The sequence below is a fragment of the Lytechinus variegatus genome, chromosome 2 (assembly GCF_018143015.1).
Source record: "Lytechinus variegatus isolate NC3 chromosome 2, Lvar_3.0, whole genome shotgun sequence".
NCBI classification, from domain to species: Eukaryota; Metazoa; Echinodermata; class Echinoidea; order Temnopleuroida; family Toxopneustidae; genus Lytechinus; species Lytechinus variegatus.
In genome coordinates, this window is record NC_054741.1 from 26,783,830 (window position 1) to 26,799,104 (window position 15,275).

A 15,275-nucleotide genomic window follows, 5' to 3' on the forward strand; every position below is an offset into this window, starting at 1 on the left:
ACAGAGGAAGTCCGAGAAGCGAGGCACAGCCCTGATCGAGCCAGGGCGGGCAGGCCCAGCCTTAGACAGCTGGCAGTCGTCCGTTTCGAGTTTTATTTACATTTTTATTTCTCCTCATACACAGACGGCTCACGATCTTGCAGCTGCCATGATTAGGGGGCTAACAATGCAAAATCCCCCCGACTGGGCTCATTGATTTTTGTCTTTATTTCATATAAATATAAAAGAACTGGACCAAAAAAATAAGATTACGATTTGGCCTGAAACGCACCAAAACGGGAATAAATAAAATAAAATTGTTAAAAGGAAAAAAAACCATGACTTACTTCGGCTGTCGCTCAACTCCCAGAGTCCCACTTCCCTGGTTTATCCCACTCACACATATTGCGAGGTTAGTATGTTACTGGCACAGTGCTAGGCCTATACCGTGTATGTGGATCCAGACACCATAGAGAGAAGACCCCGAGACGCCATTGAGGACATCCCAGAAGCTCCCCACTCGGCGCCATGGTCTGTTATTAGAAGTCTGCTTATATTATATGTTCCTGTCTCTACCCACTCATGGTTTCAAATCGTCTCGTGTGTGAAGGATTCATATGCACCTGGTGCACGCGAATCTTTCACACCATTTTCACTAAAATAACTATGACTTTACATCATAGCTATGACTTATAATTTTTCTATAACACTTACCGAACCATATGGATCGTTTGTTGAATTCTCTTTGCTGTTTGTTTTAATAAAATAAGAGCATTTTTCGTGATCTTCACGTAGATGCCTCTTGATCAGCGTTGATATCAACTTTTGCCTAAAGAGGGCGCGCGATATTATTCACCAAGCCGGTAGGCACTTAAGAACCAAGTTTGAAAGGATACTCGTAAAATTATGTCACTCTCGCCGATGAATATTCATTAGATCGTGGTCGTGCGTGTTCAATACACACCGAGTGCATGCATGCAGAGAGTTTGTATTGAACACGCACGACCAGGATCTAATGAATATTCATCGCGAGAGTGACATAATTTTACGAGTGTCCTTTCAAACTTGGTTCTTAAGTGCCTACCGTACCTTTGTTTACGGTGTTGCAAGCTAGCTGCATTCTAGGCGATCAGCATTATTTTCTTGCTCGTTCAATCCACTTTCATCATCTTGTCAAAAGATGGCGTACTTTACCAATAAGTATATACATGAGATGCAACCTGTTGATTTTTGGTACAATTTCCTATTACGCGCTGACGACTTGAATTGAGAATGTTCGATACGAAAAATTGCTTTTCGATTGTTGTTTGCGTACTTTCCACCGCAGTATTAAGGACGGATCGAACGGAGTATCCTGGTTGAGACTTGGAGGTAAGCGATAAAAACAGTTTTATAAATAATTTCCAATTCATTTTTTTTTTAAAAACTAAAACTATTAAAAAGAAATCATTAGTTGTGTGAGTGGTCTCTACCGTGTGGCATCGCATCGTCTGTGCAAGTGTCAGGTGAGTATTTAACCCAGGGAACTCCCGCCCGCAACGCGGGCGGGAGCCCAGGATCTTACGTGCAATTTGGCATACTCACCTGACAAGCGTGAAGTATGGTCAAAATAATTCTCCAAATAAATAGTTAAAATTTAAAACAGAAATCAAGCACTTACCACGATTATATGGATGATGGTCTAACGAGTGGCAGTTTTTCTGACATCTGGGCACAGACTGGAACCTCAAAAAACGAAAAGTTCTCTCCTTCTACCCCCGTTTTTGTTTCCATAACAAAAATGGCCGATCGAGACGGGGGTAGGAGAGAACTTTTCGTTTTTTGAGGTTCCAGTCTGTGCCCAGTTGTCAGAAAAACTGCCACTCGTTAGACCTTCATCCATATAATCGTGGTGCTTGATTTCTGTTTAATAACTATTTATTTGGAGAATTATTTTGACCATACTTCAAGCTTCACGCTTGTCAGGTGAGTATGCCTTTACACATCATAAGATCCTGGGCTCCCGCCCAGTTCCCTGGCCCTGGGTTAGTGAGTATTAGGTTGTCACTGTATTGTACCGTCGAAGTAACCCATTCGTGAGTGATAAATCCTTGTCAGTGTCGTTCCTGTATTAATTAACCACTCGGTCGTCCCGTACATTGTGTCTGTATTGTGCCATCGCTAACACGCCCCGCCATCCCAATCCCATTCTAAACGATCGGTTTTACCTCACTAACGTCCACAATGACTATGCACTACGTCTACGAACGTGTTTACGGGATGAATTTTTAGAGTTGTTGGTTAACATCGCTTCATAATCATGATAATGCGAATAGAATAACTATACAGATCGAGATAGAACTTCGGTCTCCATGGTCTCTCTTATTGGTGAGTGAAGCCAACGTATAGAGATCGATCGAAGCTTTCGCCTCAAGCACAGCCTCGGCCGGCAGAGCAGAGCCGCCCAGCTCGCGCGGGGAATAACGCCCGACAGACTGACAAGACTTCCCAGTCTACGCCTACGGTCCCATAAACCACTTTTCACGTTAGTTACTTTATTTGCTACTACGCCTATGCAATAAACATGCAATTTCGGCCGTTGTAAATCCTATATTTCAATGCATTCGATACAAAGGTTTAAAATCCATGTTCTGAACTTCATTATGAAACTTAAAAATGGTTACATGTGAAACGAAATCCTGATTAGCCCCTAATTCAAACTTCAAAAACAAAACAAATTTGACTTACGAGATGAAAGTATTCGCGGCGAAACATCAAATTAGAAGAGTATCCTCGTTCACATACATGTATTGTCGGGGTTTTTTTTAACGTAAAATTGTTGTGGTTGATTCGTGATGCAATGCATGGCCACTATTTTTTTCGCAAATTACCATTTATTTATTTTTAAAAGGATAGTTTCAGTATGTATTCCTTTTTTGTTTCTTTTATTTAGAAGGGGGGGGGTTCTTGGACCCGAAATGACCATTCAAATAAAGGAGAAAAAAGAGAAAATGAAAGGGAAAGCTATTTTCTTCATATTATGTCAAAATCCATCAAAATAGAATTTTAAAAGTCAAAAACATGTTTGATTTTTAAATTTTCCCCTGCATGCCTCCTCAGTATTTTTGGTGATCTTTATATGCCACTGTCTGATACAAAATCTTTCCAAGATTTTGATTGGCCAAGAAGCACCAAGCATCTGTTACTATAGTTAATACGGGGAGGGGGGGGGGGGTGCGGATCGAGGTGCAACCCCGTGCCATGCAATCAATTTTTGATTTGTATTAAATTTAAAGTCTGATCGTATTATCACACAAGGTCAAGCCATAAAGAACACTAATTCCTAACAACTTATTTTGTAATTAATTACAGGTCCCTGTTTAATAAAAAGTTCCTGTTTGATATCTTTACCATCGACCGGTCACAATCATACGATAACAGCAGTGCTCAACAGCAGCCTATCAGAATCAAAGATTCCATGGAAGTTACCGTTGGGTGACGACCATGATAAAACAGGTGAGCAAATATGTGATATAGGCAATAATCATCCAAATCCTTTCATAGACTGAATCTTCAAATTCCATACATTCCATATTTTTTAACATATGAATACAAATATTTTTCTTACAGATTTGGGTATGGAATGTGTGTGATAATTCATCCACCGTAAAAATCATTTCCAATTTTTTGAGAGAATGACATATTGGGGGACTCAGATTACTGGAGGAGCTACTTGTTTGTGATGTCACAAAATAAAACCAGTATTATTCTCTATTTTTCTTTTTGTTGTTCGGGTGAAATTCCCCTTTACATGTAGCTCTGACTGTGATCACCATAAAAATAGTGATCAGTGAAATGAAAAAAGACAAAACAGTTAAACATTGCAATGATTCAGTTTCATACAAAATTTATTTACAGCATAAAAATGAGTCTTTTACAGCAGGACTGGATTCATTACAACTAATCCAAATGAAGCTAGTTCTCAACAAAAATGATTGACATATACACATACCGGTATTTCCTTTCAAAATATCTCAATATGCAATCAAATAATAAACAAAAAACATTGAACTATGTAAGTCACATTAAGTCAGGAGGGTTGTGATTCCATAGGTTTGTACGAAGAAAATATATATATTTTTTTCCAGATTATATGATTTTTAATTCAATTTGCAGAGGAAAATGGCACTAACAACTATTCTGTGCTCAAATGAATGGAAACATACAACTCTTCAGTCTTCACAAAGCACTTTGTAATTTCTTTGATTGGCTCTTATTGGACATAATTGAAAAATGCTACGTCAGGAAAAATTGTTATGTGTAATCTAATCTGAATGCATATAGAAAGCTGCGCAAAATAAGCGGGAAATAAATATGGTCAAAAAATCAACTACAACTGTAGATTTGATCAGTCCAAGTTTGCAGGTAAAGATATCTCTATGTGATAGAAGTAAGGATAATAGAATGCATAATCTGAAAAGCAGAAAAATCAGCCACTTTTTCGGCATACAAACCTATGGAATCACAACGCTTCTAACACTGCATGGCGTCACGGTTTTGAGGCCAGTGAAAGCATAAGAAAGCATATTTTTGAAGCCTGGTAATTATTAGAGCTATTCTGAAATAGAATACTCAGCTGGTAAATGATAAAGATGAATAAAGCTTGCATTGCTGTGTAAATAGTATATGAGCTTTCGATTGGTAATGTATATGATGTATATGGTAATGTATATTTGTGAATTTCACTTTTGGGTCCAGTCTGGGTCTTTAACATTTAAGGCTACTTAGATCTTTATAGCCCAGGCTATTTTGAAATTGCATTTGCAATAAATATGCCATGAAAACACCTCATTCTTAATAAGATGATATTGAAATGAAAGTACATGCACATAATATACATAAAACATAATACATAGATTACAAAAAAATGATGCTGCAAAAAATAGTTGCAGCAGAAAATTAATTCATGAGAGTCTTTTAAATCAGATCTATTGTTTTAGTACATTAACGTACACTATCTTTGTGAAATCATCCAATCTTGGCCAAAAACAAATAATTCTGATGATCACTAACACATAAAAGCATACATGTATGTGGGACAGTGCATTAATATTTTGGGAAAAAGACTCAATGTGTTATGGAATTCCATGCTTATTTTGCTCATTTTTCATAAATACATACATGTATTTTCTTCAAGAGCTACTTGGCACAATTTTTTTTTATTTATACATTCAAACACCGGGGTGGTCATTTTATAGGATTCTGTTCGAACTCATTTCGAGATCGTCACCACAAAAGGCATTTATCTTTAACATGTCTCTTTGAAACATTTGTGTTGATCAGACCTTTTCCAACTGAGATCTGAAGCAGGGGTGGTGAGGTTGGGTCCTACTGATTCCTCAGCAAAAAAATTGTTTAAAAAAAAACCATCTAGAAAAGGTTAAAGATAAACAAAAATTATTGGAAAGATGGAATACCCAGTAATCCTTGTGAGCAATCCAATTATTTTCATGATAAAGACGAATGAAGTGATAATTGTTATGGATTGCTTTTTAATTGCCTTAATATTTCAAAATATAATAGAATGATGCTGAAAGTGTCTGGCCAACAATATTGGTTTAGTCCCATACATGCTTATCTGAGTGCAGTGCAGTGAATGTTATCTTCACAAGAATTGAGTCAATATATATCGTTTTGGCGATACCATTGCCTTATAGTAAGCCCCCAATTCATAGGTGTATTACAAACAGCCTTTCTCAATCACTTTGAGACAGTGTCGTCCATTATTCCATTTCACAGACAGAATTAAATTTCATCTTTAAAAGTCAAAATAAACTTTTTACATCTATCCTCATAAACACTCAGAATATCTGTTTCCAACGGAGGGAATAAATAGCTACTTCTGTCATTCTCCAAAAAGTCCAATGACACTGAAATATTTCAAAAGATTGGAAGAATCCCTTCCACAGTATCATCTCGAAGCAGCATACTCATCGTCATCGTCATCCTCATCCTCATCACTTTCCTCCATATCAACATCATCGTTTTGGCGATTAGCTTGTCCATATTGTGTGTCAGTACTGGGTTTCAAGGAATCCACCTGGTGTTTGAGTTTGTTGGTATCATATTCCAGCTCAAGACATGCCCTCTCTATCTCGTAGTTCTTGGACACCAAACCAGCCCAGCTACACAGAAAAAAAGGGAGAAATGTTACCTAGCATTATATGCATAGGTGTACTGCTCAATGGACTTTAACAAAAAATAACAAAATATGCGGGTATACGTGTAAAATCTGACAATATCATTTCCAGTTATCATGTCAATAATAACCAGAGGTAATTGTGCCCCCCCCCCCCCAAAAGACACGGTGACAGTTGAACAAATAAATAATGCATTTTCTGTATATGTATTCATAAAGAAAAAAAATCTTGATTTCATCAAATAATATAAGGTTTATCCTTATAAATCATATTTGCAATTATTAGGATAAACCTTGTATTATTAGACAACATCTACATTTTTTTCTTTTTTGATATAATTAAAGTCTACTATTAAAACTCACATAAAATAAACATTTTCATAGAATGACCTTCTGCTTTGGAGGAATGCGCTACAATGTTTTCTTCCCAGCAGAAAAGTTGAGACAGACACATTTTCTATTTAGCAAAACGGAATGGCACAGGAGTATAAGAGCAATGAATTTGCATAATTTGTATTCCGTGCACTGGTCTTTGCACTGGACTGGCACATCTCGGACTCTGCCACCAATAGATCAGAAAATATTACACATAGATTTATTTTCAAAGAATGAACAGTGTGATATTTATCTTGTGACCCCCAAAACTTATCAGATCCTTATCACAACATAAACCAAGTTTGAAATTGAACCCTCAAACGGTTATTTGGGTAGAGTAAGAAGATATTCATTATGTATTGATTTCAAGACCTTGGTCACTCGATACCCCAAAATTATTCTGATGATACTCATGATAGTTACTCAAGTAATGGAAAAAGGTTGAAGCTATGCTACTCAATGGTTCTTTTAAAAAAAACAGGACTGAGGATGACCATGAATATTTCATTAAACATTTTTATGTATTTAATGATTTCATAGATTTAAGCTATCATTTTCCAAGATATATAATTTTTAAAAATGTCAAGAGGTTTGGTTTTGCCGTTGTTAACTGATCCAACCAGCATGGTCATTAAGATTTACAAATTAAATAATTACCTTTCTTGCAATCTTCCGAGTTCTGGTCCTGAAGCAGTCTGGATTATAAAGCAAAAATTTAAGAAAATTCATGCTGACATCAACTTGGAAATAAGCAAATGAGTGAGATAATCTGTCCAATATCAAGGGGCCCTATAAAACATAATTTCAGCTATAAGTGAACCTGGGTCAACCAATTAGGTGGAGAGTAGCAAATGTATCAACATCTTACTAAAGGCCGGGACTAAAGGCACATGCTACAATGGACTTGAACCACTTGAACTTGGATTTTACAATGTACATTTTTGAGAGATTAACAGTCTTCTTTTGAGACAATGCTGGTCACCACCCTCTAATTAGATGTATCTTAATGAGGAATTGCATACAGATTACAATAGCTGCTGCTGAGGAGTGTCAGGGCACTGTCAAAGGAACAGGTTACCTAGCATTGATTTTTTTTTTTTTTGGGGGGGGGGTGATTTCAATAAAAATGCTGCTAATATGCAGCAAAACAAACTTGTCCATAAATAAGCATAAATAAACTAAGGAATGAGAAAGAAAAAAAGAAAACAATTGAGCTATTAGATAACTAAGAGGAAATCTTCAATATCAAGTTATATACAAACATATTGTTTCTTCAAGTAAGACAAAAGGATTTTTTTAGTAATTCCAAATCAAACCAGAATTCTTTATTTTCTGTCATTCTATGCATCGTGTGTTCACAATGTTATGTCAATGCACAGCTGACAATACATGTACCTCTGTAAAGGTCAAGTCCACCCTCAACAAAAAGTTGATTTGAATGAGTAGAGAAAAATTAAACAAGCATACTAAAAATCGAATTTTAAAATTTTGCATATTTTTTCACGGAACAGCACAGTGATATGCAAATGAGAGAGTGGATGTCATCACCATTTCTTTTGTATTGTTTGAATTATAAATTTTATCATATTTTTAGCATATTTTGGCATTAAGGGGACTCTTCATGGAATCACAGAATACAAAAAAAGAGCAATTCCAGTATTCCACAAGTTCAGGGAGTAATCAAACAATTATTTCACATTACAATGAGGAAAAGGTCAAGGTATTTCATATTTGTGTAACAAAATACAAAGAAAATACTGAATGGAACATGTCATAACTTATATCAGTTGCATACTAACCAGAATCTATGCAAATATTTTGTGAAATTATTAAAGCAAAACCTTAAAATGTCATAACTTTCTTCTTTTACAATCTGATCTTGATGAAACTTTCAATGTTCAGCTTGCTTGAATTTTCTCTTTTTATTCAAATCGACTTTTGGTTGGGGTGGAATGGCCCTTTATCACTATTTTACTATCCTTCAGCAACCTCCTCATCAGTAGTGACTATCATAAAACTATGTACAATATTTTTTTAAATGTTACTAATTAAACCTCACATGTGAATGAATTCCTTTACTAAGTGAAAAGGCCCATGTGGATAAGAAAACACTTATTCACTGATCTACAACATCTCTATGCAACATTCAATCTTTAAAATGGACTAAATATGACAGTTCTTTAAACAATGAATAATCAAATTAGATTTTGTGCACTTTCTGCTAAATACCAGCGAATGCACAACCCGTGTGACAATTGTTAATTTCACATTTTCCTACTATTCTTAGAATATGCTTTTATTTTTAAAGGTTTTGCACACCTGTTTGTTTTTTCTTTTCCAATTGACCTCCTGGATTTGTTTCTTGATGTCTTGTAGCTGATGCTGGGCACTTTCTACCATCTTCACCAGGATGCTGGTTAAAAATGTAGACAAAAAACAGACAGACGAAAAATTATTACACATAGAAAAAAAAAGAGTACCACCCCAGAAGAATGTTTATTTGAATATAGAGAGAAAAATCAAACCAGCATAGCACTGAAAATTTCATTTGGAGGACTAAAGTTTCGCTTATTTTTCACATGACAGTGATGTGCACAACTTAGTGACATGCAAATGAGACAGTCGATGATGTCCCTCACTTACTATTTCTTTGTTTTTTTATTGTTTGAATTATACAATATTTCATTTTTTACAGATTTGACAATGAGGACCAACTTGACTGAACCATATAATATTAAACAATGCTAATTCCACATGTTTAGGGAGGAATTTATTGTTGTATTGGTTGTATCACTTGACAATGAAGAGAAAATTAGAATATTTCATATTTCATACAATAAAATACAAAAGAAATAGTGAGTGGATGACATCGTCAGTCTTCTCATTTGCATACAGACCAGGATGTGTTTTGTAAAATTAAGCGAAACTTTAACATGTCATAACTTTCTTGCTTTACATGACATCCGATTTTGATGAAATTTTCAGTGTTATGCTTGTTTGATATTTCTCTTTTTATTGAAATCAACTTTTTGTCAGGGTGGACTTGTCCTTTAAGCACTTTCACCTAGTCCCAAGACAATATATCTATATCTAATTGTCGTATCCTGTCATTTTAAAGTCTATTGTTCTTGGTTTTAAAGTGATTTTAGCATGATGTAGATGTAATGAGTGAAAGGATTTTAACCATACTAAGTTTCATGCTAGCAAAAGATATGAAATATTTGATACAAGGGGGGGGGGGGGGGTGTAATGGCCTCCTCAACATTTTTTAAATCTCGCAAAATTTTTGAAGCAAATTTGTGATGCCCAGGTATGCAGTTACAAACTACGAAATTCCTGATGCAACTTTAAGTGTATGCATTTCAGACCCAAAATTGTTGGAAAATATGATTGCATGTACAAAGTCATTACAAATTGTGCTTTCAGCTAAAAAAATTTGTAAGAGTGTTTATGTTTACTTTTGACCGTGGAGGCAACAAAATCAATAAAAGTTCATGATCTTACTCATTGTGTGCTCTCCAGGCATGGCTGCCATAATTTTGGAGAAGTTCAAGGTTGATCACTCTTTCGGCTTGGTGTTCCAACTGCGCCATGGAGTTCTCGACACACTCTGCCCAGGCTGTGATGTCATTCTGGCGTCCGATGGGAGGGGGAGGCAACTCATATCTTTAGAGGAAGATACGAAGCAAGTTTAGAAAATGGTTTCAAAAACCTCTTTCACACAGAACCACTGGTAGATGTACTGGATGCAGATTAAGAAAATCTAATTACCCACATGATACACAATTTGTTGAAATCATTTTTTTTTAATAAAATGGGAAATATTAGACTTTAACTGCTTTTTTTGTCAATTAAACTTCCACACCTAATTAAACATACACAAACTTTCGATTTCAATAACCCAGGGCTGCAAAACCCCCCACTAACAATCTTCCTAAAAATTATTTTGCTCCCTACTTTAAATTATGTACCCTGGTACATGCTGGTACATAACATTACCAACACCATACTCGTACCTTTTCATGCTTAACATATCCATGGGCTGCCTCATGGCCATCCTTTCAAATTCATTCTTCAAAACTTCAGTGACAAATGGAGTGCTGTCAATGGCTGGCAGATGCTCTAGGTAGTTCTTGGTGGGACGATATCTCCTGGTCTCCTCCTCTACAAGGGCATAAGCCTGCAAAGAGAAATGACACAATTCCAATAAAATTCAAACAACAGTTTGTGCATCAGCAATTGCCATAGAACTGGTAGATCTAGTAGCAATCAAAGCTCCAATCTTGATACACTTGCATGCCTTACATAAGCCCCTGATGTGCAGAGCACGATGGCATAACATGCATCCGTGTTAGTTCACAATCAACAATGATGAGCGTTCTTTAATTCTTAATTTTGCAAATACAAACCTAATACTTCAGTCTACACAAATCTTATAAGATTAAAGTGTCAATAAATCCTGTCACATATTATATATGAAAGCTATCCTCTTGAAATTGAACGTTTTTAAGTAAGAATGTCAATGCCCTTTCCAAACGGCAAAGTAATCAGTAAATTGTATGATAGGGGACCTAAAGCTACGCACTTTGTTTACAAACGATAAAAATTATGGCAAATTTAATATATGAATGCCATTGTCTAACTCTAATTTGTGGTAAATATTAAAGGGATGATCTGGGCTGAAAATATTTAGATCTTAATACATAGATTAGAATTCACTGAGCAAAATGCTGAAAATTTCATCAAAATCAGATAATAAATAATAAATTTATTGAAGTTTAAACTAAAGTTTAGCAATATTTTGTGAAAACAGTCATCATGAATATTCATTAGATGGGCTGATGATGTCACATCTCCACTTTCCGTTTTCTTATGTTATTACATAATATCATATTTTTTCATTATTTCATACTTGTGTGAGTAATGTTTCTCTTATAATGAAATAAGTTGCAGCCGTAATTTAAAATCAGTTGTCAGTTCAATTTTTCTAGTTCTTGGAGGAAAAAATTTGAATAAACCTAATTTCATATAATAAAATACAAAAGAACAAGTGGAGAGGTGGCATCATCAGCCCAACTAATTAATATTCATGACTGTTTTATAGCTAAACTTTAAAATTCAATAACTTTGTTATAAAATTTCATATCTGATTTAGATGAAATTTTCAGCATTTTGCTCAGTGAATTCTACTCTATTCATAAATACTTTCAGCTTGGACCATCCCTTTAACCCAAGAAGAAAATATATAACCTCACAAGAACAAAATCCTGCCAAGTTTTCACATCTTGTTTTCGCCGCCTGATGGTGAAAGGGGTCTTTAAGCTACGCACTAGATTTATCATGCAAGGAAATAGCATTGCCTGTGCCTTATTATAGGAAAATATGAAATTAAAGTGAATAGAAACAGCTCCAAACTTATGAACAATTGCGAGTTTTCTCTGCATTTAATGATTTTATTGCAGCCTCTGTATAACAGGAATAGTGAACTTGTCACACTGCAGTCACAGTTCCACATAGACACACAGAGTGCACAATTTGCCATTGAAGTTGCATGTGCAATGAGTGGTGCATAGCTTGCTTTAGGACACCTTACTTACTTGGATTTACAATCATTTACTTGGATGTCGAGACATAAAGCTGGAAGCTTATTTGCCCCTTGTCATGAAGGGTTGTCTCTGGTATGGTGAATATTTTAATGGATAGTATTTCCAGTGCCTCTCGATTGCAGATTTAAATCCATTTACACTAGTACCAGAAACTGCTTCCTCTGGCAAAGCATTCCAGTTATTAATGCTTCTAGCTGTAAAAGCATATTGCAATGTCTGTAATCTATCTTACCATCTTACCATAGGTCACACTACCAAAGATTCATAGTCATTTGATTTATTTGTAGTAAGCCCAATGATCGCGCATGCATGCACACACATGCACTTCACTTCTTAAGAAAAACAAAAGTGCACCGACTCAGTTGCATTCTCTCAGTCTAACTTAGTCTAAGAGTCTTAAGACCAAGACTAGTTCTTTTTTGTCTTTGGATTACACTAAATATGAAATCAATCTTTGTAGTCATCTTGTATTTGTTCTCTATATTCTATTTCCTAGCATTTTGTACTAAAAATTGCTGAAACTTTGCTTGTGAATTTTTCCAAATGACTTTCTAAAATTGATCGTCCGGACACACAACTAGCCAGGCGGCTTAGTGAGAGTAAAAATCATATGATTTACGTTATGCGACGCACGCTTCTGTAACATTGGCGAAGAACAATAGGAAACAAGATGGCGGGGTAAACATCAGGCAAATCTCTTCCGTCTTGTCATGATATTTTTCTCATTTTTTTGATGAATTCTTGTTTAAAAATAAAATCAATGGCTCAGAAATGAAGTTGCATCCTATTCTAGTCTTGAGGACGCAATGATGATTTTTTTTATATCTTCTTCTTCTAGAAACAGTACAGTCCACCGTCTGGTGTATTGTCATACTGGTGAAGTGCAGTGTGCAAGTGTATGTATGTACATTACTAGTACTAGTATCCAATAAAAAAAAATGCTTACAGCGTGCAAGTAAAAACAAGTACATGTACATGTATACTGCATACTGTCATATACAGGGTGACCAGATGTCCCGTATTTCCCGGGATTGTCCTGTATTTGGCTCCTTTGTCCCGGCGTCCCGACAAACCCTTCCCGGGACGCCTATTTTTCCCGTATTTCAGAATATTCAACAAAATGTAGTTAATACATTTACAAGTGACCAATTTTTATTAAATAACCAACAGATGACGAAGCAGAGACAAAACTAAAATCGTTAACTGTAAACTTGTGCATAAAATTTTTCTGTAAAGTCCTGCGGCAATTTTCTTGTTCACCCAATGCATTGCAAGCAAACTGGCCTCCTGCCTGTGTGTGGCAGGCTACTAGCTAGGCATGTGGGATCGGAGCAATTCTCAATGGTGCAAACAATCTCACATGAGAAAGTTTTTCCACCAAAATAATCAGAAGATAGGCAGGAAATTCTTAAAATTATATTGTGGATTATCAGATTAATGATTAGGAGATGTAATCGGAGGAACAATTATTGAGTTTTCATAACTTTTTAGATCTACCTTCAGCTTTCGTTTTGAGTCTTGGTGTGTACCATGCCGCGATATATCATCTACTTTTTAAGTTTGACAATGTTTCACTTTGAAATTTTATTCATTTCTAGAACATTTTACTTTTTAAAATTTTTAAAACATATCTAAAAAAATCCTAAATAACATTATGATTTCTGTAAGATGATTGGATTTTTTTTGGTTTGCTTGAAGTTTGAACTTTTTACTCTTTATTTTCTACCCTATCCTTCCTGCTTGCCATTTTTGTTCGTTCTATCTTTATTCCATATCTTTCTTTCTTAAACCTTTCTCTGTCTGTGTGTTCATTTTCCTTTCTTTCCTTCTTTCCAATTTCCTCTTTCGTTTCCTTAAAATTTTCTTTGCTTCCTTTTCCCTTCCTCTCCTGTTTTTCATTCTTTCTCTCCTTCCATTATGTTCTCTTTTTCATTATCTCCTCCCTTCCTTCCTGTTTTTCTTCTTTCTTTCAAAGAATGACGGAAACATTTTTTCTTTTTATTCTTTCTTTCTCCTTTCTCTCTTTTATTTTGTCTTACACACATTTATTCATCTCCTCTACCTTTCCTTTTCTTTCTTTCGATATTCATATCAAAGAATGACGGAAAACTTTTTTTTCTCTCTTTTATTCTTTCTTTCATCCTTCTTATATTGTAACTTTCTGTTATTTTTACTTTTTCCATCATTTTCATTCCTTCTCAATCATCTCTTTCCTTTCTCTCCTTTATGCTTTCGTTCACCCTCCCTTCCAATACTTTGTATTTTTTCATAAGTCTAACACTGTGAAGCGTTCTTTAGTACTGATCTTTGTCGATTGTCCCGTATTTCATTTTGTGAAATCTGGTCACCTTGGTCATATACTTCTTGAATCTTCATCATTGACGTCTTGAGTCATCTCTCCATAGTCTCATAAAAGAAGGACCAAAACAAAGATGGATTTCCCTAGGAAATCTATCTTGTTCCCTGAGTCATGCCCTCTGAGATATCAAAACCGGAGCGATTGTCGCAGGAGCAGATGTGGCTTGAATTGAAAACTAAACACCAAAATTAATACCTGGGACCGAAGTCACTTTCGCTCGCAGTCTAGTTTTGCGAAGGCAAAGACGACAAAAAGAGAGAGAGAGATAATTACAAATACCAACCGCTTCTCTGACTCCTGGTTCATCGTATCCCTGGTCTACATAGGGCAAGGCATCCACTATTACTTCTCCCGCCATATTTTCTCAGATAAGAATCACGAAAAAGCCGACGAAACTAAGCTTTCAACTTTCCGTTTGCACTACAAAATGTGTAATCGCCGCAGAACACTAGAATAGAGGGCGCTACAAAAGGGATAATTTTGAGGGGGGGGGGGCTTTCTTTGGGCAAAATTTGAAGAAGAGAAAAATAATAATTCTGCGGTCTTTACCAATTTTTCAGACAAAATTGAAAAATCGTGAGCCTCAGATGCATCTGAGATCATGGAATTTTACCTCAATTACCATAGTTAACTGATTTTCCAATTTTGTCCACAAAAATCCCTGCAAGCCCTACTACTAGCTCCAAACCGTCACTCGACACTCATGGTTCTTATGGTTTGCCTCCCCCCCCCCAAAAAAAAACAAACGAAAACTTGCAAATTTTACTCAAAGTTATCA

General features: G+C 35.7%; 2 protein-coding genes across 2 annotated transcripts in view; both read right to left on the reverse strand.

The window, feature by feature from the left end:
* The window catches only part of LOC121407711 (gamma-tubulin complex component 2-like), a 29,789-nt gene extending 27,033 nt beyond the window's left edge, over window positions 1-2,756 (reverse strand). Inside the window, exon 1 of the mRNA XM_041598901.1 lies at window positions 2,707-2,756. The gene's annotated coding sequence lies outside the window, so the exon portion shown is untranslated. The remainder of the gene's footprint in view (window positions 1-2,706) is intronic.
* Window positions 2,757-5,657: 2,901 nt separating this feature from the next.
* LOC121407712 (pre-mRNA-splicing factor SPF27-like) lies at window positions 5,658-14,938 on the reverse strand. The gene is made up of 6 exons (XM_041598902.1): window positions 14,781-14,938; window positions 10,549-10,712; window positions 10,037-10,198; window positions 8,852-8,945; window positions 7,190-7,227; window positions 5,658-6,143 (listed from the first exon to the last, which is right to left on the reverse strand). Exons 1-6 carry the CDS (start codon window positions 14,853-14,855, stop codon window positions 5,930-5,932), a joined length of 747 nt encoding a protein of 248 aa, XP_041454836.1. The 5' UTR covers window positions 14,856-14,938; the 3' UTR covers window positions 5,658-5,929.
* Window positions 14,939-15,275: the final 337 nt, after the last annotated feature.

Excerpts from the sequence above, each read along its gene's own strand:
- LOC121407712 (XM_041598902.1), bottom strand. The coding sequence starts at position 14,855 with ATGGCGGGAGAAGTAATAGTGGATGCCTTGCCCTATGTAGACCAGGGA. Across the intron at positions 10,713-14,780 it reads AACCAGGAGTCAGAGAAGCG|GCTTATGCCCTTGTAGAGGA; the intron begins GTTGGTATTTGT and ends TTCTCTTTGCAG. Across the intron at positions 7,228-8,851 it reads GGAAAAGAAAAAACAAACAG|ACTGCTTCAGGACCAGAACT; the intron begins GTGTGCAAAACC and ends TTTATAATCCAG.